This window comes from Cucurbita pepo, chromosome 2 (assembly GCF_057944985.1).
Source record: "Cucurbita pepo subsp. pepo isolate OVF chromosome 2, ASM5794498v1, whole genome shotgun sequence".
Taxonomy (NCBI): domain Eukaryota; kingdom Viridiplantae; phylum Streptophyta; class Magnoliopsida; order Cucurbitales; family Cucurbitaceae; genus Cucurbita; species Cucurbita pepo.
Window position 1 is genome coordinate 14,460,388 of NC_141799.1, and position 27,411 is coordinate 14,487,798.

The window sequence follows — 27,411 nt, forward strand, 5'->3', positions numbered from 1 at the left end:
CATATGAACTAAAGAAATTAAATACTTAAAAATCATGCTCTAAGTTTAACTCTTGATAATATCTCATGGTTTTTTATTTCATAATCATGAAAAAAGTTGGTTAAAGGAGCAAGACCTTCATTGAAGTGCATGATATGTTGTAACCTTTATTTAAGTACACATGATTATATGATTTATGAGTCTTTTGACGTCAGAACTATTCCACAACTAGCAGGTTATTTTCCATCAAGCCTTCGCCAACGGTGGGAAATTCTGGTGATAGATGCCACTCTCCATCCACTAAGAACTTGATTTCGTACCTTCAAACATAATACACATGATGGGTTACTCTAAGTAAAATTACAAGCTTTAAGAAGCGTTACGTAAGCTTTAAACTTGCAATTTTGTATCCAACGAGTCTATGAACTTTTAAAGTTGTGTTTGTTTAGTCTCTAAACGTTAAGAATTCTCAATCTCATGCCTAACAAGTCTTGAGCCTATTCGACAATTTTTTTTTTTTTAAATTCAAGTACTTCTTAGGACATAAACCTAAGAGTTCAAAGAGTACACTTATAATCTAACCGTTAATTGATGACTCCCATGGTCGATCAATTTATATAAATACTGGTCATAAAACTAATCAAATTATTAATAAATTAACAAGATTTTCTATAAAATAATGAAAGAGAGGTGAGAAAGGCAGTGAAGAAGAACTATACCTTCCAGGTCTAAGCCTTAAAGTGGTTGAGAACTTAGAGTAAGCACCGGTGTATTCAGGTGATAAGTCCTCCCCAACACTCCAGCCATCAAAAGTTCCCATAACTTGCACACTCTATTCAAAGACGATGATAAAATAATTAGAATGAAGGCAATAATGGTAAGTGGAAGAACAGATTTAAACATCTTAACTTCTGGGATAGGTGAATATAACTAGTTGAGTCCTACTTAATTGCAACGAATAAGAATATTATCAGGGCATTGAGAATATATTAGCAATTAGTTAGTGTAATAGCTCAAGCCCACCGCTAACAAATATTGTCCGTTTTGGCCCGTTACGTATCGTCGTCAGTCTCACAGTTTTAAAACACATCTACTATGGAGAGGGTCTAGCCCTACTCCGACCAGTGTCTCGCACCATCTGGTGACTGACTCTGATACCATTTGAATACCCCAATCTCACCACTAGCGGATATTGTCCTCTTTAGGTTTTCCCTTTCGTAGTTCCCTCAAGGTTTTTAAAATGTGTCTCCTAGAGAGAGGTTTTCACACTCTTATAAAGAATGCTTCGTTCTCCTCCTCAATCGATGTGGGATCTCATAGTTTATACTGGAGTAAACTCAATAGAAAGACTCTGAGTACCTCGAATCACACATAGAGTTACCGTAGTTATTTTATCTTTTATTATGAAAACTATTGGAAGGCTTTCTTGTAACCTTCATTAGCCTGGCCTTTTTCATTTTTCATTTTATTTTTAATATTTCATTTTCCTAATGAAATTGATGCTTTTTATTAAAAGGAAACAATCAATGTTAGAATATAGAAAGCAAGTTTCCTTTCAGATAGGAAGAAAGTTTAAACAAATGAGAATTTTCTGTTCTTACCTCAGCCATTCCATACCAGAATAGTGGAACTTCTTTTGATTGCACCAAATCCACATCCTTTATTTGATTCTCTATCTTTTTATGAACAGCTTTTAAAGAAAGAACAGTCCAGAAAAATAATCACTAGTCAACATATGTTTTTGAGTAATGATGAAAAACTTTCATCGAGGGCAGCACACGTCATTTCACACACAAGTGCAGAAAGAAGGTAATAAAACTCATTAACGCTGAAATTAAAGCTTTGAATCTTCATTATACCTTTTAGTTTTGTGAGAAGGTGAGATTGAATGTATTTCCCATTAATCTTTCTCGTACCTTCTGGAATACCAGATTGTGCTATTTCTTCTGCTAGTTTGATCAAACCCTTTTCATAATAATACATACATGAAAGAAGATTACAACTTCTATGATTATTGTCTGACTAAACAAATTCTAGGGGGCTATAAATTGGTTAGAAAGAAGCCTAACCTCAACTTCGTGGTCCAAGACAGCAAGTTCGGTCTTAAAGTTAACTAAATCATTGTCCTGTACACGCAGCTGAGAAGATAAAACTATTATTAGACTTTCCGTTCCCTCGCTGATACCCAATATTTTAGCTACACTAAAATTTCAATATCCCTCAATACTATATCTTACCAGAATCAAGGAAATAAGAAAACCCCAACTATCTCAAATTCCCCAAGAGTCGACATAAAATTTACCGTACGTATATGTATTCTTTTTTTATAATAAAAGGCATTTTGTAACCGCCCAAGCCCAAGCCCAAGTCCACCCCTAGCAGATATTGTCCTCTTTAGGCTTTTCCTTCCAGGCTTCCCCTCAAAATTTTAAAACGCATCTACTAGGGAGAGGTTTCCACACCCTTATAAGGAATGTTTCATTCTCCTCTCCAACCGATGTGGGATCTCACACATTTTCTTGGGGAATTTGGCTAGAAAGAATAGAGAGCATTACTACAAAGGATAGATAGATATTGTAGCTCTCTTCAGGATCCTATTTTGTTCTGTTTTTAAAAAAAGAAGAAGCATAAGGATCTTACTAGTGAGATATAAAGTGCCACCAATATAACTTGATTGAAAAGCTTAAATTATTGCAGACATTAATCAGACAAATACTGTCCATAGATGAGGAACTAAACGTTAACTTGGTCGTAGTTTTACTTTTAGAATTTTGATTCTGGTTTTGTAGTTAATCTGCACAATCTATCTAAAACCAGTACAAGAGAAGATATAGTCAACATAAAAAATGATCACCAAAATAAATAATAATAGAAAAATGATCATGAATCTGTGTAATGAAAGGTAAAAATTTTCTATAACATACTTGTAACATAAAAAATTTCATGTGTCTTTACACCTGTCGTTTGAGAAGTCGGTTCTGTTGATTAGCATGACTGAGCCTTTTCACAAGCCTCTCTCTTTCTGAATTAGCCAACAATGCATTTAGCTGTAGTCAATTAAGACCAATTCAGCTCTTGGACAGATAGAAAAGTGGATATCATGCTTTCTGAAAAGAAACATTACAGAATAGAAGGAAAATAGCCTCAGCATTAGATAAATGCCCAATGCAATTTTGTTTGCTTTATTACACACCTTTCAGAATGTAGGTAGGTGGCCAAAAGTTTGAACCCATCATCTCATATTGATAGTGAATTTTCACTTTTTTATGAGAACTTATTGGCTATTTTCACGCATTTATTTGTTGAGCTTGTAGGAATGGAGCATTTAAGAGTAAATAAGAGAATTTGAAGAAAAAAAAAAGTGTGAAAAAGGTGTAATTGGGCAGAAGTTTGAAAATTGAAGAAAAAAGGGAAGAAATCAAGCCACAAGAACCGAGAGAGCAGTAATTGCTGTGGTAGTTGAGTAATCTAAAAAAAAAACAATCCTAAGGACGGCATCCATAATTTTATTACACTATATTAAAACTTGACCTGTAAACTTGAGATAAAGAAAATTGCGCAATACAAATCCTTCCCCAATATGTACCCTAGTGTCACTAACATTCTTGAAACATTGCCAAAAACACCATCTAAATTCCTAAGCCATGGCAACCCTTTTGATTTTCTTTTACCTCCATTTTCCAATGTGTATGATTAATGAAAGTACCATTCCCAACTTTTTTTTTAAAGATACTTGTGGAAATCATGTAAGCCTGACAAGAATCACTAACTCTTCAAACTTACAAACAGGCAAAGATACATCAATACCCAAACACCATTAAACTCCATCAGAAAGTCGACACCAAGGATAGAACTAATTTAAAGCTATAATAAATTATGGAAAAAGGGGGCACTCTAAGTTTTGATGATGAAAGCAAAAAATTTCTAAGAAAGATTCTGGGGCAACAGTTGAAGGAGAAACAATAAGAAATAGGTAGTAACTGATTCCATTCTATGTTATTTAGCAGACTATAAATGGAGTATCCATCATTCTTAATCATGAAAGCATTAAATTCTGAACTTAGTCTCCACTTACCTGCTCGCTGCTAAGGGGTTCAGCCAAAAGTTCCTCTGCACTTTCAATCTCCTCTACATCTAGGGAAAGATCTTTTGATTGCATTGAAGATTCCTCAGAAGTGACAGGCAATGAATGTCTTCTTTGAATCCAATAACTCTGAGGACGTGTCATCACAGAAGGTTCACAAGAATGGATCAACATGCCAGAACCCATCCTAAAGCTCCGGGTTGTAATATTGCATGAAGGGCTATTCAAGTTTTCCCTCTTTAACTTTCTTGCAATCTTGAAACTCAGTAAAACTTGCTTTTCCAGACAACTCCTAACCAAGATCGTAACATAAGTAATAATGGCATCAGGTTCGCAAAAAGTCTCAAACATAGTGAACATAATGATTTGATGCTCATGATTATAGACATAACAGAGAACTTCATTAATCACATCCATATTCAAAGACCAAACTAAAACATTTGCAGGGGGGTGGATACATAACATGCTTCAGGTCTTAGATATAGAGATAATCAACAAACTTTTGTGGAAGGTGCACAAAAATTAGAGTCAGCAGTCTATAATTGAAGGCCAAGTGAACAAGATACTAAGAAGTTCATAACAATAATTTTCTTAGATAGAAAATAATCTGTACCTTGGGGCATAAATCTCCATATCGGTAGGCTCCTCCTACCAATGAAGAATATGAAGATCAGAAACTATCAAAGGAAATATGAAAATTCTAATGTAAACATACCACTAGCCATAGAAAGAATAGCAAGGCTAAAACAGAGTTCCTCAAAAGAATATTCGACTCATTGCCAAAAAATGATGGAAGCCATATGTATTTAGCCCTCTTCTCTAGTGTTTTTATAACAGGAAATGAAACTTATAATCAAAATAATGAAAATTCAGCAAAAGACTTGAAGAGAATCACCATCGAGAAGCCTTTATTCTTGTGGATTCAAACCGTTCAAACAAAGGAATGTACTGTTCTTTGAAAAATTCTCCAATTCCTTTCAATTATAAAAGAATTTTAACCCCAATTACAATTAATCCATATTCAATTGTAAAAGAATCCAAGTTCAGTACACTTAACTGACTAAAACTATCTAGTTAAACCACTACTACATAACTAAACTAGCTAAAAGCTAACTTAAGGTCAACAAGCTTGATCAACATCCAAATATCAATAATCTGGCCCTACCATTTCTAATCACTCACTAAATCAAATGTATTCACAATATTTTGTTTCTTGAACACAAAGAAAACTGGAGACATATATCAGCATTCACCTATACAAGATAATCAGAGTAATCCTCATCAAATTATTAAAAAGAAAAAAGAAAACCAGCATTTTCACAAATTATACTACTCCAAAACGACGATTAAACCCATTTCCAAAGCATCCAAATACGTTTACACACTGATTAATCGCCATTTCTTTCATCATCTCATTTATTTCATTTCCGTGTGTAGCAAAGCTAAGAGCCACGAAAGAAATTTACTATTCGCAGAACGAAACGAATGGCAATGAGCGGGAAAAGAAATTGGAATCATCAAACTCACCCAACGCTTGCAGTTCCGTGGGTGTAGGGCCGGAATTGAATCCTAATTGAAGCTTTTGATGATCCAGTGGCTATGGCTTCCAAGAAGCTCTTGTAATCTTTCGGAAACGAAACTCTACACCGTGTCTAAAATGAATTGTATCGCCAAGAGTTTCGGATGACCTTAATAAATAAAAGTTTAATTAATAAAATTTGTATAAAAATCCTTTTTCAACTTTAAAAAAAAAAAAATCTAAAAAATAATAAAATACATTCAAAACTTTTCAAAATTTCATTAATATCCTTCAACTTTAATCCCGAGCATATTTTTATTTATTTTTTTTTGTAATTTTGTAGCCCTAAGTTTCATTTAGGCTCAATTGTGACGACATATTATAGGCATTTTGACTCTGCATTTAGCCAAATTATGTCTTTGTTCTTCAAAACTCGACCGCGTTCTAAATGCATTTGAATCAATTTTATAACTTCTACACAAAAACGATAAAACTTGACAAATTTTTACAAAATAGTTTTTTTTTTTTTTTTTTACTTTCCTCCCCTCACGATTTTAAACACGGTCTAAAACATCACCCTCTGACCATTGAGCTTGGTTTCTAGGGTTAGTGATCGTTATCACTCATCTGCATCAACAACTGTAAAACAATTATTTTTGTGCAACGGGAATTTCTTAAAAAATATATTTTTTTTTTTACACGTTTTTGCTCACTTTTCTCAAATCATGATATCTAAGTTTGATTTTTAGGCCTAAATGGTCAATATCACCCGTCACAACTCCAAAACGATCATTTTTTACTATTTAAATGGTAAAAAAAAAATGCTTCAAAATAAAATTACTCAGCGTCTCCATTAAAAGAGAAAATTTTGAGACTTATAGATAATTTTTACATCGAACCCGACTTCAATTAAGTTTACAATTATTTTTATTTAAAAATTCGATCAATTTTTTGGAATCTTCAACACATCATAGTTTTTTTCTTTTTTTAATTTATTAGCACACAACCGGAAGTTTGATGGTGATCGTGCTCAAATTAGACCTATTAAAGATATCCAGTTGCACCTATTGATTCGATACTACTAACGACTTAATTTGATGCCCGAACGGATATTGAAAGTCAAAATAACCACAAAACAACAATAATTACATAATTTGTAGAAGCCAAACCATAAACAAAGTAAAATGATCGGATACATTCAAACGACACAAGTATTAGACGAACACGACTCTCCATAATGGTATGACATTATCCACTTTGAACATAAGCTCCCATGGCTTTGCTTTAGGTTTCCCAGAAGACCTCGTACCAATGGAAATAGTATTCCTCATTTATAATCACACGATCTTCTACTAAATTAACCAATGTAGAACTTACGGCCAATAATATTCAACAACAGGTAGTAGATAACGAAATAACCCGCTTCAAATTACTAGGGTCCGGTGGATTATGGGCGGATGCGGTTGTATGTGCCAGGATGTTCTCCCGTATAGGTCCTAGGGTTCGGGTAAAGACAGCTAGCTCTACCCGGCCGATCGCATACTGGTCTGTTCTCATTTCCAGTCCGCCCAGAGATCCTACTTACATCAACGAAAGCAAGGCTTAGAAAATCTGAGCCGTCAACGTCGTCATCTCCGACAAGGCACTCCTCGGTGCGACGGTCGCACCACGTCGATGGAGCACCGGCGTCGGTTTCGTTGCCGAAGTTCGAACGACTTAGAGAAGCAGCATTGCCGTTGCTTGCAGCCAGTGTCAAGACTACGATCGCTGCCACCGCCGCCATCATCGCCGCCGCCGCCATTGCAAGAAGATTAGGAGGAGGAGGAGGAGGAGGAGAAGAAGAAAACTGGGATAAAAATTCTGTGGCTACGTCTCCATTTATTCGGAATGAGGTGTTTTTTATTTATTTATTAATTTAAATATTTTATAGATATTTCATAAATAAATATTAATTTTGAAAAGTAAATTTTTTAATTTTTAAAACTTGCAAAATATACAAAAAGCACATAAAAAAGCATATTTACCATTAATTTATTTAAAAACAAACAAATAACGATACTAAATTAAATATTATCGAATAAGGTTTAAAATATAATAAATTTTAAAATTGTGATATTTTAATAAATAATAATAATAATAATAATAAAAGGACCCACGTAAGCCTTCGCTACCTTGCCGACACTTTGATGATAAGAAAAGGGACCAATTTGTAATTTTAATATTTTTAATCGAGTTTTTCTAATTTAATAAAAATTTATTTATTGGGTGACATACATTTTTATGTAACAAATTTAACTAATAATGTGATTATTTTAATTAATTTTTTTTCTTAATTTTTTTAAATGTTATCTCTTAATTATTTTTTAAAATGTTATATTGTTTCATTGAATATTGAATAATTTATTAAGTTTATTTGCATTATTCAACCCGTGAGGCCTATCTCAATCAATTAGATGGGCCCCACCATGAACAATTTCATTTCAAAATAATATTAAATAAAATCTCGTGATCGTTGTTGGTATAATTTACCACGAGTTTTTTGTCTCGTGGGTTAAACTTTGATAACGCTTTAGTAATCGTCTTGTAGATTAATGTCATCTTACACTTTTAAGTGAAATGATGAAGTCATAGTATAGATGAAGTGGCTTTGATAAGATAAAGAATCACTACAAGGGAAGTAAGATTTGAATTACCTTGTTCATCGAATATCTCAAAGATCGATCATGTCTAGCTTGAATGATTCTTGTTGATCAAATATCTCAACGCAAGAAATGAGAGATTGACGACAAGTCAACATATAGTAGGTTATTGCATACCATAATAATAATGAGAGATTGACGACAAGTCAACATCTTACCTTAAATGATTCTTGTTGATCAAATATTATTATTTTTTTTTATAATATATATGTATATATATATAGTAGGTTATTGCATACCATAATAAGATTTTATAATATTTTATATTCATTACGACACGTTGTATTAAAATGAGAGATTGACGACAAGTCAACATTTCAAGTTGAATATTAACACGAACATAACTTAAGAGTTAAGAAAATTAACACGAAACCTAACAAGTAAGAAAATGACTCGATTAAGATTCGATTTTGAAACTTACCATGTTCCAATAATACCACGGTAACTCTCGCTGCTAAACCCAAAAACTTAAACTAATTAATTAATTATATATATATTTTTAATATCAGACAAGCGTGAAATCTAATTCTAACTCGACTCATAAAAATATTAGACTCTCGTTATAAAAATCAAATATTTAAATCTTCATTTGACGGTCGAAAAAATATAAAATACAAATTTAAATGAGCCAAATTAAGAAATTGATAGCCCACAGAAAAAGAGGGTCACAAATCTCTATATTATTTATTGTTAGAGGTTAAGAAGAACCATTGAGGTTTGAAAGATGGAGAATTGGATGGGACTACTTAGAATTCATGTGTGTAGAGGAATCAATCTTGCTATAAGAGATGTTTATAGCAGTGATCCTTATGTTATTTTGAAGATGGGCAAACTGGTCTTTTCTCCTTTTTCGATCTGTCTATTTGTTCGGTTACATTTACAGTTTTGAGTATTTTTTGTTAAATTTGAATTTTCGTGCTTACTTTTTTTCGTGATACAGAAGTTGAAGACTCGAGCTGTGAAGCAAAATACTAACCCGCAGTGGAACGAAGATCTAACTCTATCAATCGAAGATCCAAATCTTCCGATCACCATGGCAAGAAATACATTGCCCAACTTTTGTTTTTTTTTTTCACATGTACTCTATGAAATGATGGTTTGATAACGTTGTTGTTTTGATTCATTTGTACAGTTTGTATACGATAAGGACCGGTTCTCACTAGATGATAAGATGGGCGATGCGGAGATCGATGCTCGTCCGTTCGTGGAAGTTGTTAAGATGAAACTAAACAACCTTTCGAATGGAACCATCGTAAGAACGATTCAACCAAGTAAGAGCAATTGTTTGTCGGAAGAAAGTTACATCGTTTGGGAAAATGGAGAAGTTACTCAAAAAATGTTTGTAAGGCTAAGAAATGTGGAATGTGGGGAAGTTGAGCTGCAATTGAAATGGATTGGTATTCCTAGTTCTACACTGTTATAGACCTAAAATAAATAATAATAATATTAAGTTGTATTTCTTTTCGATGTTTGGAGTGAGAGTTTGAATGGTTGAAGTTACAATGTTCGATCTTTGTTTGATCGAGTGAGTTCTTTAAAATATTTGTGAGACTTCCATATTGTTTAGGAAGGAGAATGAAATACTCTTTATAATGGTGTGGAAATTCTCCTAGACGTGTTTTAAAGCCTTGAGAGGAAGTCCGAAAGGAAAAGCTTAGAGAAGACAATTTTTTTTCTTCATCGTCTATCTTTCTAAACATGAAATACGAGTCTGCAACCTCAACCCTAATTTCTAAAATGGGGAAGAATGGGAACACGAGTCTGCAACCTTCGCACAGAGAGTTTGCCCCCTCGGATACGTTTGCCATATATCAGGGTGGAAGATGGAATTGAAGCGGTTGGCTGCGGTGCCTAATGCAAGCCTTCTCCACGCGGAATTCATATTTGAGTAGAACCTGTGAGAGATTCCAATTCGTTGTCCTGGGGTGTTGGTAGTTGCCCATCTATCTCTCTTCCACCCTTTCCCCCACACAATTTCAAAGGTGAAGGTGAATTTCTTGATTGTTTGTTAAAAAAAAATGCAGAATTGTCAGCTAGCTCTTTCCCTTTTCCGACTCACTGGTTATGCAAGTAAGCAGTGGTTCAAGCTACATTGCTTTTGCATCAATTCCTTCTCTGTTTCGGGTCTCACTCCCACTTATTCCTACCATTGAAGCCCCAATTTTGCATCAATAGGAGTCTCTTGCTTATTTTAACTCATTGTTCATATATATATATATATATATATATATATATATATATATATATATATATATATATTCTTGACAACCTATAGAGTAATCAAATAATAATTTTAATTATTGAAAACAAAGAAACATTAGTGACAACCCAAAGGTGGGATTGGGCCTTGAGAAAGAAGCAAGCACGCAAAGGGAGCTTAAAAGGCAAGGTACATGCCCTACCCCCTATGCCTCACTCATGCTTTATCCTAACGACGAAGCAATGTCCCTATCACCGCTCCCACAAACCGCCGATGTCCAAACAACCCTCCGTGTTCGCCTCATAGCAACACCGCCTCCACAATTACCTCTCAAGAACTTTGACCATACTTCCCCCGTGGTTCAACAGTAGTCTTGTCTTTTCTTTATCTAATTTATAATCATTCAAGATCTGTGAGATTCAACTTTTTCATCATAAAAATTCTACGTGTTCGAGAAATTTAAAAGATTAAAAACAAAATTCAGAATAACTGAAACGATTCGGAATAGAGGTATATACTTGCTTAGTCTATCACGCAAGGAATTTTCATCGCTAAATTTTGAATTACATGCCAATTTGATGCAAATTTTGAAACTATTTCCAAATCATTGCTAGAAATCAATCCAACCAGCACAAACAGCATTCAATTCTTCAATAGCTTCATCAAATTTCGGATTCTAAAAATTACTGCGAGAACTTTGAATTCATCCTTATCAGAAACAGAGCATCTCAATCAATCAGAGACAGATATTAACTGATATTTTTTCTTTTTTTAAGAACTAGAGGATCTCTGATTAAGATCTAGAATCGGATAATTTGTTTTTTAGTACCCTAATCGGTTACAGATGGCAAGAGGATGATCGAGGATAGATATAGAATCACAAACTGTACACTAACAAGCGACTGAGAGTACCAGATTTTGCTTCAAAATTCTAAACTATTTTGATTTCATTCTGAAACTACCTCTACCGACGAAGACGACTATGAGCGAGTCATCATCTTCTTGAACTCCTCGAAATTTACATGGCCGTCACCGTCAACATCGACGGAGCTGATCATCCGGCAACAATCTTTGAGGCTACATTTTTCACCAAGGCGCTTGAGAACAGAGTGCAACTCCTTGGCCGAGATTAGGCCGTTCTTATCGACATCGTACAGATCAAAAGCGTCTTGCAGATCTTTGCTACCTCCGCCAGTAGAAGAAGAGTTCTGATGAAACTCGGCGAACTCATCTAGGTCGATGAATCCATTACCGTCCTTGTCAATCTCCGACATAATGCGGCGGATCTCATCATCGGAGATCTTACCGCCAAGTTCCCCAAGGGCGGCAGCGAGCTCCTTGATGGAAATCTTGCCATCGCCGTTCTTATCAAACTTCTTGAAGACCATGATAACCTCGTCCATGGAGCCCAACGCTCCTCCAGGATTTGGGGAGCTTGGATTTGAAACCGACGTCTTCGCCATAGGCATAAAAGCTTCACGAAGGATCAAACAGATCAAATTTGAATTGAGAGAGAGAAAAACAAAATTCAAAACAAAAACACTTTTCCGATTTTCTTCCTTCCCGATCGAGAGATTTGCTAGAGATATATATAGAGAGAGGGAATCGAAACCTTCCACGCGGTTTCCTCGCGCTATTGCAGGCGGTGATCGGGTAAGTGGCAGTGTACGAATGTTAGAGTATTAACTACTATTTATTTCTTATTATTATTTTTCCAACCGTTATTAGTTATTTTAAAATTTTTTGTGGAAAAAAACTTAATTTTTATCAATATTTTTCGTTAAAATAAATAAAAATAATAAAAATGGATAAAATATATATAGCAATTTATTTGGTTAAAATTAATTATGGGTCAATTTTATTTATTTATAGGTACAATGTTCTCGATAGCTCAATCACATTAACTGTGTTAGCTTCCACAAGAATCTAACGTGCAATATAAGATTTATATTAATTGATATTGAATAATAACAATGTATTAACTAATATGTTCTAGAGATAAATAAATTTTAAATAACGGATAAAATTAAATTACGAACCAATCCAACCAAACTTTAGAATATTGGAGCCACAAAAATTATGGCATTAAATTTACCACTTATTATTATATATTTATTTAATAGGTTTATTATTATTTTTTTTTTTCTACAATGATTTAGACTCAACGTTGATCCACAACCATTAAAATTCTGCCACGTTGCGAGAGTGAGATCCGCAAGACATTGGTCACAAATTAAGTAAGTGGCAGGCCGGGCAGGTCATTGAGCTGCCCTTTTCAAAATCAAGTTTCCGTGGTCCTGAGTGCACCTGATTGTGACCTTTTTCCCGCGTGAATTAAATTAATGCTATTTCGGAAAGTTTTTATTTTCTCCTTTTTCGAAAAAATTGCTTCAATAAATTTTAAAATTAATGCAGTATAGAAAATTTAATAAATTTATGCTAAATTATATAAAATACTTATAAATTATAAATTTGTATGATATTCACCAAATATTAAAAACTACTTATATGGTAATTTTGTAATATTTTTTAAATCATAAGTTTTTTTTTTTTTTTTTTAATTGAGATATTTTCCAGGCACTTAAGCAATAAATTTATATCTGTATTTAATAGTAATTATTATGAAATTGAAATTTCACAACAAAATATTATTAAATGTGGTCGTGTGTGAAGCAATTTTCTAGGAAGAGGTTTTCATTGTTTCGTTTCCTTATCCAATGGACGTGGGATCTCACAATCCACCTTTTCGGGTAGAAGTTTCCACACCCTTATAAAAAAAATGTTCCGTTCTTCTCTCTAACCGACATGGGATCTCACAATTCACCCCTTTTGTAGTCTAGCGTCCTCAATGCCGCTCATTCCCCTCTCGAATCGATATGGGGTCTGTTGAACACAACTTTATGTGGGAAACACTCGCACACTTTATTAAAATCAATCAAGAAGAGATTTACAAAACACTCTGTAGAAACTACTGTGATTGTGATTTCTTGTGATAATCAACTAAGTAGGATGGAGAGATATTTATACCGGTTCATTTATTCCTAAAATCCCTAAATCATTTTTCTAAATTTATTTCTAAAATCCTAAATCCTAAATATGATCCGCAACCCGCATTTCAAACGGGCGCAATTCACCCCGTCTTAAAATACGATTGTTTTGTTTTTTTAAAGAAAAAAAAATGTAAAAAGTAGTATCGAACGCTTTTAAATTTAATTTTCAAAAATCGAAAGTCAAATAGTTATTAAACAAGACCATAATCGCTAAAAACATGTTTTTGTTCTTAGACTTCAACTAAAAAGTCAAATATTTATGGAAAGTCAAAGTAAAATGCATAACAATAAATAGAGATACATAGAGATGGGGAAGCAATCAACAATGGCTCCCTTTATTCATAGCACAATGCCAATGGCCTTGTTGTTCATCAGTTAACAGCAAGGTAAGCATCAAGTCCAATTGAGATCTTAGAAACAAATTCCAGGTAAGCTTCAGGGGACGGGATGTTCTCGTTGGCTTTCTCGAACTCGAACGACCAATTCACGATGGCACCTCCGTTTTCTACGTCGTCGTAGGCTCGGAACTTCGACCTTAATAAGGTGTATTGGCTCAATATGTCTCCTTCAACAGCTTCGTACGTGATCGACTTGTTTTCTTCATCAACATCGGCCACTTTTGCCTTCATTTTAGCCGGCCCAACTAACCGAACGAAGAAACAAACGAGTATTTATAAGCTTAATTTTCAAAAACAAAAACACAAAATCGAACGAAGTCGTACCAATGTCGTAAGACCAGTGCATGAGGGAGCCAGGAGTGAAGTCATTTCCTTCAAGGAACTCAAAGCTGTGGAGATTCTTAGAGAATATTTGAGGCAAATGGTGCATTTTGTGCCTAAAGAAAGCATAGAATTTGTCAGCTGAAGATTGTATTTTAACATCAGCAGAGACTTGGGAAATTTGAGCCATTTTGTAATGAAAATATGCATTTTGGAGAAGCCAAATTGGAGAGCTTATATGGAAGCTCTTAGAATCTCGCAACTTGTTTATGTGACCACTTCAAATTCTTCATCTTTAGTTTCTATGGTTCTTATAATCTTTTGTAGCATAAAAAAAATATAAAAAAAGTTAGGCATCTTTCCATTTTTGTAAAAGAAAGCTATTAAGAGGATAGAAGAGAATCTCGGTTCTCGTGTTCGTAGAACTCGGGAGAGATTTAACTATTCCAAATTTGCTATTTTAGAGTACTCGTCGAGATAAGTTGGGTACGTGTTAAGCAAATAAACATCTTTTATCAATAGTGCCCATGACAGTCCAATGGAAACACAACTTATTTTATATTTTATTTCAAACAAATTCAATATCTCACTCAACTTTAAAAATAAAAAAAAAAAAAAAAAAAACGCATTCTTGTGTACGGCCTGCAAGAATATGGAGTCCCCACATTGGAGAGTGTGGAAACCTTTCTCGTAGGTTTGAACTGTTACAAATGGTATAAGAACCTGTCATCAGTCGGGGCTCAATTCCCACATTAGAGAGTGTGGAAACCTTTTAGCAGTGGGTTGGGTATAAGTACTGGTCTCAGAGCAGAGCTCGGGACCGACTGTATCTGACCCATTTGCAACTTCAGCTGGTGGGGCTGATGAAGATGACCTCTACAACTAGTTTGTCATTAAGGTTCCAACCCCATTTATATTTAGACTCAGTAGTATGATATTACTTGTTTAACTGGTTCTTATGGATGTGCTTTTGGTTGGACATTCCTAATTCCAAACGTGTTTGGATTATTGGGAGTGAGTCCCACATTGGTTAATTTAGTGAAAGATCATGAGTTTATAAGTGATGAATACTATCTTTATTGATATGAGGTCTTCTGATGAAGCCCAAAACAAAGTTATAAGAGCTTATGCTTTTCAAAGTGGACAATATCATACTATCGTGGAGAGTCGTGATTCCTGACAGTAGGGCCCCAAAGGTAGATCCTCCATCTATCTCTCTTTGGAAATTTACTCGGATATTTATTAACTTTGGAAATTTGTTTGATTCTACAAGTTGAAGAATACCGTGTACCGTGTCGTTGTCTTGCTTAGTCTTTTTTATTGTACGAAGATTTAATGTAGTATTAAACTTGAAAACTTTGTTAGGGAAAAGTTTTCACAAATTTATAAGTAATACTCGTTTCCCTCTCCAACGAACGGAGAAGTTTTCACACTGACGTGGGATCTCTCAATCCACCCTCTAAATTGAATTATGGGTTAATTTTATTTATTTATAGGTACAACGTTCTAGTAGCTGAATTACTGGGAACATTGTCTCATTAACTGCGTTAGCTTCCACGGAAATCTTCGAGATAGCAGATCGAGTATTTAGATCTTAAGAAATGAATGCGTAAAAAATTTATATTAATTGATATCAAATAATAATTCAACGTATTAACTAATATGTTCGAGAGATAAATAAAATTCAAATAACCGATAAAATCAAATCACGAACCAACCCAACGAAACCGCATAATAAGAGTCACAAAAATTAGGGCATTAAGTTTACCACTTATTATTATATATTTATTTGATAGGTTTTTTTTATTTATTTAAATGATTTAGACTCAAAGTTGATCCACAACCATTAAAATTATGCCACGTCACATTGGAGGGTGAGATCCACAAGACATTGTTCACAAATTAAGTGGCAGGCCGGGCAGGTCATTGGCTGCCCTTTTCAAAATCAAGTTTCCGTGGTCCTGAGCGCACTTGATTGTGACCTTTTTCCCGCGTGAATTAAATTAATGCTGTTTCCGAAAAAATTGATTCAATAAATTTTAAAATTATAAAAAATTTAATAAATTTATACTAAATTATACAAAATACGTATAAATTATAAAATTTTAATGATATTTACAAAATATTTAATACCTCGTAAAAAAAAATAAAAGTTTAAAAAGTTTAAAAAATATAAAAATATTAAAAATGATTTTTATTTAAATTCAGGTATTTTCTAGGCACCTAGCAATAAATTTATATCTATAGTAATTATTATGAAATTGAAGTCTCACAAAAAAAAAAAAAAAGAATTATTATTTAGTAAATATTTTATTTTTTAAAATATTATCTAAAATTTTTAATTGATTAGTCGTACAGATGTAAGATCTCATAATGTTTCGTTTCATTCTCGAATGAACGTGGGACCTCACAATTCACCTCCTTTGGGACCCAGTGTCTTGTTGCCACTCGTTCCTCTCTTGATCTAAAGTGGGATTTCAGAATCTCTTTGAGACTGAGCATCCTTACTAGCACTCGTTTCTCTCAAATTGATGTGAGATTTCGAACGAGACTATAATTAATAAAACTTATTTTTATTCTTGAAATTCAACTAAAAACTTCAAACATTTCTGGAAGGTGAAAGGAAACATGCACAACAATACATAGATATATGCATAGACATGGGGAAGAGCAATGAGTGTGACCAACAATTGCTCCCTTTATTCAACATAGCACACACCAAAGGCCTGGTTTATCAGTGGACAGCAAGGTAAGCATCAACTCCAGTTGAGATCTTAGAAGAAAAATCCAGGTAAGTTTTTGGGGGAGGGATGTTCTCGTTGGCCTTCTCGTACTCGATCGACCAATTCACGGTGGCGCCTCCGTTTTGTCCGTCGTTGATGGCTCGAAACTTCGACCTGAATAACTTATATTGGTTCAGTATGTCTCCTTCAACAGCTTCGTACGTGATCGAATTGTTTTTTTCATCTACATCGACCACTTTCGCGTTCACTTTTGCCGGCCCGTCTAATAAAATGACGAGTAGAATTAGTATTTATAAGCTTAATTTTTAAAAATAAAAAATAAAAAAGGAAATTACCAACGTCATAAGACCAGTGCATGAGGGAGCCAGGATTGAAGTCCTTTCCTTCAAGGAATTGAAGGCTTTGAAAGTGCTGAGAGAAAATTTGAGGCAAAAGGTGCTTTTTGTGCCTAAAGAAATCATAGAATTTCTCAGCTGAAGAATTTATTTTAACATCAGTAGAGACTTTGGAAATGTGAGCCATTTTCTCTTCAAAATATGGATTTATGAGAACCCAAGTTCGAGAATTTACAGGGAACCTTTTACACGGAATTTGGCCTATGTAGTCCTCGAGCAAAGCCTACTTTGGAGTTCTCGAACAAAGTACACCCTTTGTTCGATACATGAGGATTCCATTGACATGGCTAAATTAAGGGCATGTCTCTGATGCCACGTTAGAAATTACGACTCTCCACAATGGTATGATATTGTCCACTTTGAGCATAAGCTCTTATGGTTTTGCTCAGGATTTTCCCAAAAGGCCTCGTACCAATGAAGTTTATTTATAAACACATGATCATTCCCTCAATTAGCCAATGTGCGACTCCCTCCCAACAACAGCCCTAGCTACCACTAATAGATATTATCCACTTTGGCATGTTACGTATTATTGTCAGTCTCACGGTTTAAAAATGTGTCTGTTAGGAAGAGGTTTTCCATATCTTTATAAAGAATGTTTTGTTCTCCTCTCCAACTGATGTGGCATCTCACGCTCCACCCCCTTGGGCTAGTGTCCTCATTGGCACACTGCCTGATGTCTGGCTTTGATACCATTTGTAACAACCCAAGCCCACCACTAACCGATATTGTCCATTTTGACCCATTACGTATCGTCGTTAGCCTCACGATTTTAAAACACATCGGTTAGGGAGAGGTTTTCCACACTCTTGTAAAGAATGATTTGTTTTCCTCTCCAACGAATGTGGAATCTCAGATGTGACCACTCCCGATTCTTCATCTTTAGTTTCTCTTGTTCTTAAAGCATAAAAAAAAAAAAAAAAAAAAAAAAAAGTTAGGCATCTTCCTTTTCATAAGACGGAAAGCGCTTTGTAAAAGAAAGCTATTAAGAGGATAGAAGAGAATCCCAACCAGACGCAGTTTAAAAACATACTTTTCCCTACCAGACACAGTTTAAAAACATACTTTTCCCTACCAGACGCAGTTTAAAAACCATGAGAGGAAGCCCGAAAGAGAAAGTTTCGAGAAAAACATACTTTTCGTTCGTATTCAAGGAAAAGAAATCCCATTATATTTTAAAAAATTTCGAGACTAAAATAGAAACTAAAATGAAACTAAACGGTAACGTAGATAGTCTCTAACCGAAACGGTATTTGAACTGTATAACGCTGTCGGGAGAGAAACTTTCGCCTTTCACAAGCTGAATGCTGCTGTAATACTCGGGGAAAATATGGACCAAATCCACCATATGGTTCCTGATGAAGCCATAGAACTTCTCAGGCGGAGGAGGAACCTCTACCCTAAAAATGGCCCAAACTGGTCAACTAAATCTGTGCCACTTCCTTCCAAATGACCCCTAAAAAAATGGTAATCTATTTCACGTGTATGTGTATGTCAAATAGTCAAAAGAAAATATTCAACCAACTAAGTAAAAACGTGTAAAAGCTAAAAAACCGCAGGCTTTTATTTAACAGTTTCCACACTCTCCAATGTAGTGATTGAGCCCTCTTGGGGACCTGGCGTCCTTGTTGGCACACCGCTTGATGATTGATTGTGATACCATTTGTGACCTTCCAAGTCCACCGCTAACAGAGAGAGGTTTCCACACTCTCCAATGTGGGGATTGAGCCCCCTTGGGGACCCAACGTTCTTCTGGGCACACTGCTTGATGACGGATTCTGATACCATTTGTAACAGTCCAAGTCTACCGCTAACAGAGAGAGGTTTCCACACTCTCCAAATGTGGGGATTGAGCCCCCTTGTGAACCAAGCATTCTCGGGGGCACACCGTCCAATGACGGGTTGTGATACCATTTGTAATAGTTCAAGTCCACCGCTAACAGAGAGAGGTTTCCACACTCTCCAATGTGGGGATTGAGCCCCCTTGGGGACTCAGCATTCCCGCGGGGCACACCGCCCGACGCGGGTTCTGATACCATTTGTAACAGTCCAAGTCCACCATTAACAGAGAGAGGTTTCCACACTCTTCAAATGTAGGGATTGAGCCCCTTGTGAACCAAGCGTTCTCACGAGCACACTGCCCGATGACAGGTTGTGATACCATTTGTAACAGTTCAAATCCACTACTAGCAGAGAGAGGTTTCCACACTCTCCAATGTGGGGATTGAGTCTCCTTGGGACCCAGCATCCTCGCTAGCACACGCTCGATGACTGATTGTGATACTATATGTAACCGTCTAAGTCCACCACCAACAAAGAGAGGTTTCCACATTCTCCAATGTGGGGATTGAGCCCTCTTGGAGACCCAACGTTCTCGCGGGCACACCGACCAATGACAGGTTCTTATACCATTTGTAACAACCCAAGTCCACCGCTAACAGATATTGTCTGTTTTAGCCTGTTACGTATACCCGTCAGCTTCACGATTTTAAAACAAGTTGCTCGGGAGAGGTTTCCACATCTTTGTGAGGGCTATGCTTCATCCCTCTCGAACTAAAGTGGGAGCTCTAAAATATAAGAAACACATAATAGCAAGAGTATTTTTTAAAATTTGTAAGTGAGATAGAATGTGTTTGAAATAGAATATGAAATCACTTTTGTTTTTGTCGTTGGATGGTTATGGGCACTGTTGAGTAATGGAGTTCGCACTCTTAAAAGATGTTTATTTGCTTACCATATTTCCCATTCTGTGGTATGAGTGTGGGTGGAGTTGTTTTAAAATGTTAAAATTTTGTCCGTTCTAGATTTGAAGAATTTTAAAATTTTGAGGTTGACGGCGATACATAACGAGCCAAAACGGACAATATCTACCAGGGGTGGACTTGGGCTGTTACAAATGGTATCTAAGCAAGACATCGGGTGTTGTGCCAACGAGGATGTTGGCCCCTAAAGGGGGTGGATTGTGAGATCCCACTGGTTGGAGAGGGGAACGAAGCATTCCCTATAATGAGCCAAAGCGGTGGACTCAAGCCAAAGCGGGTAATATCTACTAGCGGTGGACTCGAGCTGTTACAGATGGTATCAGAGCCATACATCGGGTGTTGTGCCAACAAGGATGCTGGCCCTTAAGGGGGAGGATTGTGAGATCCCACATTGGTTGGAGAGGGGAACAAAGCATTTCTTACAAGGGTGTAGAAACCTCTCCCTAGTAGACGTGTTTTAAAACCGTGAGGCTGACAGTGATACGTAACGAGCCGAAACGGACAATATTTACCCGTAGTGGACTTGGGCTGTTACAAATGATATCAAAGCAAGACATCGAGCGTTGTGTCAGCTAGGATACTATCCTCAGGGTGGATTGTGAGATCCCACTGGTTAGAGAGGGGAATGAAGCATTCCCTATAAGGGTGTGAAAACCTCTCCCTAGTAGACGCGTTTTAAGACCGTCAGGCTGACGCCGATACGTAACGAGCCAAAACAGGCAATATCTACTAGTAGTGGACTTGGGCTGTTACAGATGGTATCAAAGCCAGACATCAGGCGTTGTGCCAATAAGGACGCTGGTCCCCTAAGGGGGAGGATTGTGAGATCCCACATTAGTTGGAGAGGGAAACGAAACATTCCTTACAAGGGTGTGGAAATCTCTCTTTAGTATACGCATTTTAAAATCGTGAGGCTAACGACGAGATGTAACAAGCCAAAGCGGACAATATCTACTAGCGTTGGGTTTGGACTATTACAACACCTTTGTTAGCTATCGTAAGTGTGCCCGCAACCTACGAACAACATGCCTTCATCCATGTCGTTGCAACCATACGAATTTAGTTTTGGATCGAGTCACTACTTGTACGTCTCTATTTACATATCAAGATGAGATATGTGGTACAATATTGTGATATTTTTTGAAGTTTATCTCGATAGAATCAACAACGTTGTAAAGATACGATGTTTTAATAGTTCATGCATAATTTCTTATTTAAGAACAAACCAAGTTGATACATAGCCAAGAGTTTAGCTCACTTGATTGTTTTAGAGTTTTAGTTCTTGTTCTTGGATAAGTAAGCATCAACGCCTTTGGAAACCTCAACAAACCATTCCAGGTAGCCTTGTGGCGCTCCCACATTTTCATTTGCCTTTTCAAACACAATGCTCCATTTTGCAAAGCTCCCACCTCCTCCTTTGCTTATCCCTCCATTAACAGCTTCAATTCTTAATTCAAACACTTTGTAATGCTTTAGAATATCTCCTTCAATAACTTTATAAACCAACGATTTCTTCACATCATCCACAGCTCTGATCTTTATATTTGCTGATAATAATTGACTGCCTGTTCGTTCGTTCGTTCGTTCGTTCATATTCAAAGAAGAGAACCCGTTATGTTTTTAAAAGTTTCGAGGCTAAAATAGAAACTAAATAATAACGTAGATAGTTTCTTACCGAAGCGGTAATTGAACCGTATAACGCTGTCGGGAGAGTACTTTTCGCCTTCCACAAACTGAATGCTGCTGAAATACTGAGGGAACAGATCGATCAAATCCCCCACATGGTTCCTGTAGAAGCCATAGAACTTGTCAGGTGGAGACTTCACTGGAAACTTTGCCCAAATGCTATCAGTTTGGCTCATTTTGTTTTGAGGTGACAACAACTTGAGGCTAATAGAAGTGTTTTATAGTGAATTTGGGTGATTATTTTAGGAATGATTTGAACTGCCACTCAATAATTTGGCCAACTTTTTAACATTTTTTAACACTGTTGTGGCAGGTCATGATGAACACTTTTTTTTGCCACTGAATGTATTTTAAATCAAGTTTATAGTGTTCTTATCTGTCGTAGATCTGCAAGTTGTGTAAAATAATGTAATTTGTTTGTTTGTTAGCTCAATCCAATCAACATTACCTCCCTGAAATGTTTGTTTGTTTATAATAGAGACAGCCTCACAATTTTAAAGTGTGTCTGTCAGGGAGTAGTTTTCACATCCTTATAAGGAATGTTTCGTTCCCTCCAACAAAAAAGGTCTTCACTCTTTAATATGGGATCTTTTAATCCACCCTTTTCGAGACTCAATGTCCTTGTTGGCATACTGCCTCGATAACTAATGTGGCATCTCTCAATCCACCCTCTTGGGGACCCAATCTCCTCGCTGACCACTGCCCCAATGACTTGGTTCTAATACCAATTCGACTCTAATGTGGGATCTCTCAATCCACCCCCTTAGGGATCCAATGTTCTCGTTGACACACTGTCGCGATGACTAATGTAGGATCTCTCAATGTACCCTTCTTAGGGACTTAATGTCCTCGCTGGTCTACTGCCCCCATGACTTGGTTCTGATACTAATCCAACTCTAATGTGAGATCTCTCAATCCACCCCCTTAGGGACCCAACATCCTCGTTGGTATATTGTCGCGATGACTAATGTAGGATCTCTCAATCCACCCCTCTTGGGGACCTAACGTCTTCGTTGGTCCGCTGCCCCGATGACTTGGTTCTTATACCAATCCACTTCCCTTGAGGACCCAACATTTTTACTAGCACACTGCCTCGATGACTTGGTTGTGATACCATTTGTAATAGCCCAAGTTCACCGCTAACAAAAACCCGTTACGTATAGTCGTCAGCTTCACGGGTTTAAAATGAGTCTACTCGGGAGAGGTTTCCACACCCTTATAAAGGTTATGCTTCGTTCCCTTCTCCAACCAACTGGAGCTCTGAAATATGGAGAGGGGAACGAAGCATTCTTTATAAGGGTGTGGAAAACTCTTCCTAGTAGAAGCGTTTTAAAATCGTAAGGCTAACAACAATACGTAACAGGCTAAAATGGACAATATCTACTAACAGTGGGCTTGGGTTGTTACAAGTGGTATCAGAGCCAGACATCAAGGACACTGGCCCCTAAGAGGGTGAATTGTGAGGTCCCACATTAATTGGAGAGGGGAACAAATCATTTTTTATAAGGGCGTGGAAACCTCTCCCTAGTAGCGCGTTTTAAAACCGTGAGGCCGACGACGATACGTAACAGGCCAAAACAAACAATATCTACTAGCGGTGGGCTCGGACTGTTACAGCACCTTTGTTAGGTATCGTAAGTACGCCCCGACCTAGGACAACATGCCTTTATACACGTCGTTGCAACCATACAAATTTAGTTTTGGATCGAGTCATTATTTCGTCTCTATTTACATATCATGATGGGATATGTGGTACAAAATCGTGATATTCTTTAAAGTTTATCTCGATGCAATCAACAGTGTTGCAAAAATACGATTTGTTGTCCCGATATTTGAGTAAGATAGGAAGAAAAAAGACGTCTCTTTCAAGAACGAACAATCTCTTTCAATAAACCATAGAATTTCTCAGCAGAGACTGTACTTTAACATCAACAGAGACTTGGGAAACTTAGCCATTTTGTAATGAAAATATGGATTTATGAGAAGCCAAATTGGAGAGTTTATATGGAAGCTCTTAGAATCTCCCAACTTTAGTTTCAATGGTTCTTATTAATCTTTGGTAGCATAAAAAAAAAGTTAGGCATCTTGGAGAGTGACTGAGGTAGACTGTTTGTAAAAGAAAGCTATTAAGAGGATAAAAGAGAATCCCTAATCCCTAATGAGTTAGGTTCGTAGATCTCGGGAGAGGGGTGTTGGACGAGATAGGTTGGGTAGGGCCCCAAAAGTAGTTGGTTCGGCGTCGGTCGAGATATAGAGTCCTGCACAATTTTGAAGGTGAAGACGAATTTCTTGATCATTTATTCAAAATAATGCTGAAGTGTGAGCTAGCTTTTTGTAACGGCCCAAGCATACAGCAAGCAGATATTATCTTCTTTGGGTTTTCCCTTCCGGACTTCCCCTCAAGGTTTTTTAGGCTTTCTTTTATGGGCTTCCCCATTACATGTCGGTTCGTTCTTCTCCCCAACCAATGTGGGATATCACACTTTTCCTCCCTCCCGGCTCACTCATTATGCAAGCTAGCAGCGGTTCAATGCTCCTTCCCTGTTTCGGGTCTCACTTCCACCTATTCCTACCGTCGAACGATAAAGAGAATATAGTTCCTTGTTCATCCCTAAACTATATGGTTTTTTACTCAATTAGCTCACGAGAAAAAGGAAGAGAATAAAAAGTTAGGCATCTTTCCATTCATAGGGACGGAGAGCGACTGAGGTGAACCGTTTGTAAAAGAAAGCTACTAAGAGGATAGAAGAGAATCCAAAATACTTGATAGGATATGAGTTAGGTTCATAGAATCCGGGAGAGATTTAACTATTCCAAATTCATGGTTCTGGGGTGTTAGTCGAGATAGGTTGGGTAGGGCCCGAAAGGTAGTTGCCCTATCTATCTCTCTTCCTAAATTAACTCACGAGAAAAAATCGATCACTTCATGCATGTTCCAGATTGTGACTACGACATTCTCCCTTGTCACCTCAACCACTAATGTAAGCATCCATCTAGTTCCATTCTATACCCTCCCCTTCGTATCTATCGATCACTATTCATTTTACTTGCATGTCTTAGATATTTAAAAACTTTGGAAATTTGTTCAATAAGTAAAATAACTGAACTTTTGTAAGGACAGTAATTAAAACCTTTTCAGTTCATCGTTAGCTTTATCCTCTCATCATTTTCGGTTTGTTTTAGTGTTATCAAGTCCTAAAAATTTAGTGTTACTTGTCCAGGATTTGAAATTTGGATTCAACACCCGATGACCTTACTCGCGATATGAGTATGCTACCTATTTGTTTAACTACTGGCTATCAAACCAACATGAATCCGTTTAACATGATATGCATCAGTGCATACTCTTTATTTAACAACAAAACAAGTTGACACACAGCCTAAGAGCTTAGCTCACTTGATTGTTTTAGGGTTTTAGTTCTTGTAAAAGTAAGCATCAACGCCTTTGGAAATCTTGACAAACCATTCCAGGTAGTCTTCTGGTGCTGCCACGTTTTCATTTGCCTTTTCAAACACAACGCTCCATTTTGCAAAGCTCCCACCTCCTCCTTTGCTTGTCCCTCCATTAACAACTTCCATTCTTACTTCAAACACTTTGTAATGCTTTAGAACATCTCCTTCAATAACATTATAAGCCAACAATTTCTTCGCATCATCCACAGCTTTGATCTTTACTTTTGCTGATAATGATCCACCTCCTGTTTGTTCGTTCGTTCATATTCAAAGAAAAGAAATTCCGTTATGTTTTTAAAAGTTTCGAGATCAAAATAGAAACTAAAATGAAACTAAACGATAACGTAGATAGTAGATAGTCTCTTACCGAGGCTGTATTTGAACTGTATAATGCAGTCAGGAGAGAAATTTGCACCTTCCACAAGCTGAATGCTGCTGAAATACTGAGGTAACAGATTGACCATATCCCCCATATGGTTCCTGAAGAAGCCATAGTACTTCTCTGGTGAAGACTTCAGAGGAAGCTTTGTCCAAATGCTATCAGTTTGGCTCATTTTGTTTTGAGGTGACAACATTGAGGCTAATTGAAGTGTTTTATAGTGAATTTGAGTGACCATTTGAGGAATGATTTGAACTACCACTCAATAATTTGGCTAACTTTTTATCATTTTTTAACACTCTTGTGGCATGTCACGATGATCACTTTTTTCCCCACCGACTGTATATTAAATCAAGTTTATAGAGTTCTTATCTGTTTTTGATCTGCAACTTGTGTAAAATAACCTAATTTGTTTGTTTGTTTCAACTTGTAAGTGATGTTTCATGCCTTCGTGTCCTCTCCGAATAAGGGAAAGGTTTCCACATTCTCCAATGTGATGATCGAATTCTATTGGGGACCCAACATCCTCGTTGACACTCTACTTGATGACTGGTTGTGATACCATTTGTAACTGTCCAAGTTCACCGCTGAGAGAGAGAGGCTTGCACACTCTCCAATGTGGGGATTGAGTCTTATTGGAGACCCAACGTTCTCGCCGGCACACCGAACCCCAACTCCTTTCTTTTGTTAGGAATCACGACTCTCCACAATGATATTGTCCACCTTAAACATAAACTCTTATGGCTTTGCTTTGGGCGTATTCCTCACTTATAAACCCATCATCTTCCACTAAATTAACGTGGGACTGGATTTAGGAATGTCCAACCAAAAGCACATCCATACATAAGAAGCAGTTAAACAAGTAATATCATACTACTGAGTCTAAACATAAATGGGGTTGGAACCTAAATGACATACTAGTTGTAGAGGTCATCTTCATCAGCCCCAAGTTGCAAATGGGTTAGATGCAGTCGGTCTCGAGCTCTGCTCTGAGACCGGTACTTATACCATTTGTAACACCCCAGCCCACTACTAAAAGGTTTTCACACTCTCCAATGTAGAGATTGAGTCCCGATTAATGACAGGTTCTTATATCATTTGTAACAGCCCAAACCTACGAGAAAGGTTTCCACCCTCTCCAATGTGGGGACCCCATATTCTTGCAGGCCGTACACGAGAGTGAGTATTTTTTTATATTTTTAAAGTTGAGTGAGATATTAAATTTGTTTGAAATAAAATATGAAATAAGTTTTGTTTTTATTGGACATGACTATTGATAAAAGATGTTTATTTGCTTACAATATTTCCCATTTGTGGTATGATTGGGTGTGGAATTGTATTAAAATATTAAACTGTTGTTTGAACCTTCTTTGTTTCACTATGATATAAATATAATTTGTAATGGGTAGCAAAACTCTTTAAGCAACTAAATGTTGGTATCCATTCCTCATTCTACTAAATACCTTTTTAATTTTTTAAATATACGAAATATTTTTTTTATTTTGATTTTAAGCATCTGAACCGATCTTGTAAAAGTAAGTAAAGATGAACAGGTTGTATCTATGTAACTGAACAGGTTGTATCTGAACCGAACTTATAAAAGTAAATAAAGACGGACGAAGAAATATTTTAAGTTTAACTTGTAAAAGTAAATGAAGGAAGAAACAGAGCTATATCGATTGCAGAATAGGTAAAAATAAGTAAAGATATACGATAATTGAACATGGGAGACTGAGTCTTGG

At 36.4% G+C, this 27,411-nt stretch overlaps 7 protein-coding genes across 9 annotated transcripts; 1 reads left to right on the forward strand and 6 right to left on the reverse strand.

Moving 5' to 3' along the window:
• Positions 1-44: 44 nt before the first annotated feature.
• On the reverse strand, positions 45-5,748 carry LOC111788563 (PROTEIN TARGETING TO STARCH (PTST)). Of its 2 annotated transcripts, none has more exons than XM_023668933.2 (9): positions 5,591-5,748; positions 4,677-4,711; positions 4,055-4,355; positions 2,937-3,026; positions 2,049-2,117; positions 1,839-1,944; positions 1,581-1,669; positions 699-811; positions 45-299 (listed from the first exon to the last, which is right to left on the reverse strand). In XM_023668933.2, the coding sequence occupies exons 2-9, from the start codon at positions 4,694-4,696 to the stop codon at positions 197-199; spliced, it is 891 nt and encodes a 296-aa protein (XP_023524701.1). In that variant the 5' UTR covers positions 4,697-4,711; positions 5,591-5,748; the 3' UTR covers positions 45-196. The 2 variants fall into 2 exon arrangements, with proteins under 2 accessions (XP_023524701.1, XP_023524702.1); XM_023668934.2 differs by having other exon boundaries at positions 4,677-4,740; positions 5,591-5,741.
• A 3,254-nt stretch (positions 5,749-9,002) lies between these two features.
• Positions 9,003-9,748, forward strand: LOC111788567 (protein C2-DOMAIN ABA-RELATED 3). Its single transcript, XM_023668937.2, has 3 exons — positions 9,003-9,116; positions 9,222-9,317; positions 9,414-9,748. Exons 1-3 carry the CDS (start codon positions 9,006-9,008, stop codon positions 9,702-9,704), a joined length of 498 nt encoding a protein of 165 aa, XP_023524705.2. The 5' UTR covers positions 9,003-9,005; the 3' UTR covers positions 9,705-9,748.
• Positions 9,749-10,558: 810 nt separating this feature from the next.
• On the reverse strand, positions 10,559-12,110 carry LOC111788564 (putative calcium-binding protein CML23). 2 transcript variants are annotated; one of them, XM_023668935.2, is made up of 2 exons: positions 11,444-12,110; positions 10,559-10,891 (listed from the first exon to the last, which is right to left on the reverse strand). In XM_023668935.2, exon 1 carries the CDS (start codon positions 11,948-11,950, stop codon positions 11,462-11,464), a length of 489 nt encoding a protein of 162 aa, XP_023524703.1. In that variant the 5' UTR covers positions 11,951-12,110; the 3' UTR covers positions 10,559-10,891; positions 11,444-11,461. The 2 variants fall into 2 exon arrangements, with proteins under 2 accessions (XP_023524703.1, XP_086977086.1); XM_087120960.1 differs by having other exon boundaries at positions 10,559-10,869; positions 11,444-12,109.
• A 1,657-nt stretch (positions 12,111-13,767) lies between these two features.
• On the reverse strand, positions 13,768-14,464 carry LOC111788565 (MLP-like protein 34). Its single transcript, XM_023668936.2, has 2 exons — positions 14,254-14,464; positions 13,768-14,174 (listed from the first exon to the last, which is right to left on the reverse strand). Exons 1-2 carry the CDS (start codon positions 14,438-14,440, stop codon positions 13,903-13,905), a joined length of 459 nt encoding a protein of 152 aa, XP_023524704.1. The 5' UTR covers positions 14,441-14,464; the 3' UTR covers positions 13,768-13,902.
• A 2,340-nt stretch (positions 14,465-16,804) lies between these two features.
• LOC147793735 (MLP-like protein 31) lies at positions 16,805-17,535 on the reverse strand. The gene is made up of 2 exons (XM_087121774.1): positions 17,330-17,535; positions 16,805-17,256 (listed from the first exon to the last, which is right to left on the reverse strand). Exons 1-2 carry the CDS (start codon positions 17,514-17,516, stop codon positions 16,985-16,987), a joined length of 459 nt encoding a protein of 152 aa, XP_086977900.1. The 5' UTR covers positions 17,517-17,535; the 3' UTR covers positions 16,805-16,984.
• Positions 17,536-21,335: 3,800 nt separating this feature from the next.
• Positions 21,336-22,030, reverse strand: LOC111787834 (MLP-like protein 34). The gene is made up of 2 exons (XM_023667893.2): positions 21,827-22,030; positions 21,336-21,716 (listed from the first exon to the last, which is right to left on the reverse strand). The coding sequence occupies exons 1-2, from the start codon at positions 22,011-22,013 to the stop codon at positions 21,427-21,429; spliced, it is 477 nt and encodes a 158-aa protein (XP_023523661.2). The 5' UTR covers positions 22,014-22,030; the 3' UTR covers positions 21,336-21,426.
• A 3,125-nt stretch (positions 22,031-25,155) lies between these two features.
• On the reverse strand, positions 25,156-25,866 carry LOC111787835 (MLP-like protein 34). The gene is made up of 2 exons (XM_023667895.2): positions 25,658-25,866; positions 25,156-25,535 (listed from the first exon to the last, which is right to left on the reverse strand). The coding sequence occupies exons 1-2, from the start codon at positions 25,863-25,865 to the stop codon at positions 25,252-25,254; spliced, it is 492 nt and encodes a 163-aa protein (XP_023523663.2). The 5' UTR covers position 25,866; the 3' UTR covers positions 25,156-25,251.
• Between the last annotated feature and the right edge of the window lie 1,545 nt (positions 25,867-27,411).

Bases quoted from the DNA above. Each gene is read 5' to 3' on its own strand.
- LOC111788563 (XM_023668933.2), bottom strand. From the start codon at position 4,696: ATGGAGATTTATGCCCCAAG. The intron at 3,027-4,054 runs GTAAGTGGAGAC...AATTGACTACAG, and splicing joins AACCCCTTAGCAGCGAGCAG to CTAAATGCATTGTTGGCTAA. The intron at 2,118-2,936 runs GTGTAAAGACAC...TTATCTTCTCAG, and splicing joins ACCGACTTCTCAAACGACAG to CTGCGTGTACAGGACAATGA.
- LOC111788567 (XM_023668937.2), top strand. From the start codon at position 9,006: ATGGAGAATTGGATGGGACTACTTAGAATTCATGTGTGTAGAGGAATC. The intron at 9,117-9,221 runs GTCTTTTCTCCT...TTCGTGATACAG, and splicing joins TTTTGAAGATGGGCAAACTG to AAGTTGAAGACTCGAGCTGT. The intron at 9,318-9,413 runs GCAAGAAATACA...TCATTTGTACAG, and splicing joins CAAATCTTCCGATCACCATG to TTTGTATACGATAAGGACCG.
- LOC111788564 (XM_023668935.2), bottom strand. From the start codon at position 11,950: ATGCCTATGGCGAAGACGTCGGTTTCAAATCCAAGCTCCCCAAATCCT.
- LOC111788565 (XM_023668936.2), bottom strand. From the start codon at position 14,440: ATGGCTCAAATTTCCCAAGTCTCTGCTGATGTTAAAATACAATCTTCA. The intron at 14,175-14,253 runs GTACGACTTCGT...TCGTTCGGTTAG, and splicing joins GCACTGGTCTTACGACATTG to TTGGGCCGGCTAAAATGAAG.
- LOC147793735 (XM_087121774.1), bottom strand. From the start codon at position 17,516: ATGGCTCACATTTCCAAAGTCTCTACTGATGTTAAAATAAATTCTTCA. The intron at 17,257-17,329 runs GTAATTTCCTTT...TCATTTTATTAG, and splicing joins GCACTGGTCTTATGACGTTG to ACGGGCCGGCAAAAGTGAAC.
- LOC111787834 (XM_023667893.2), bottom strand. From the start codon at position 22,013: ATGAGCCAAACTGATAGCATTTGGGCAAAGTTTCCAGTGAAGTCTCCA. The intron at 21,717-21,826 runs GTAAGAAACTAT...ACGAACGAACAG, and splicing joins ACGGTTCAATTACCGCTTCG to GCAGTCAATTATTATCAGCA.
- LOC111787835 (XM_023667895.2), bottom strand. From the start codon at position 25,865: ATGTTGTCACCTCAAAACAAAATGAGCCAAACTGATAGCATTTGGACA. The intron at 25,536-25,657 runs GTAAGAGACTAT...ACGAACAAACAG, and splicing joins ACAGTTCAAATACAGCCTCG to GAGGTGGATCATTATCAGCA.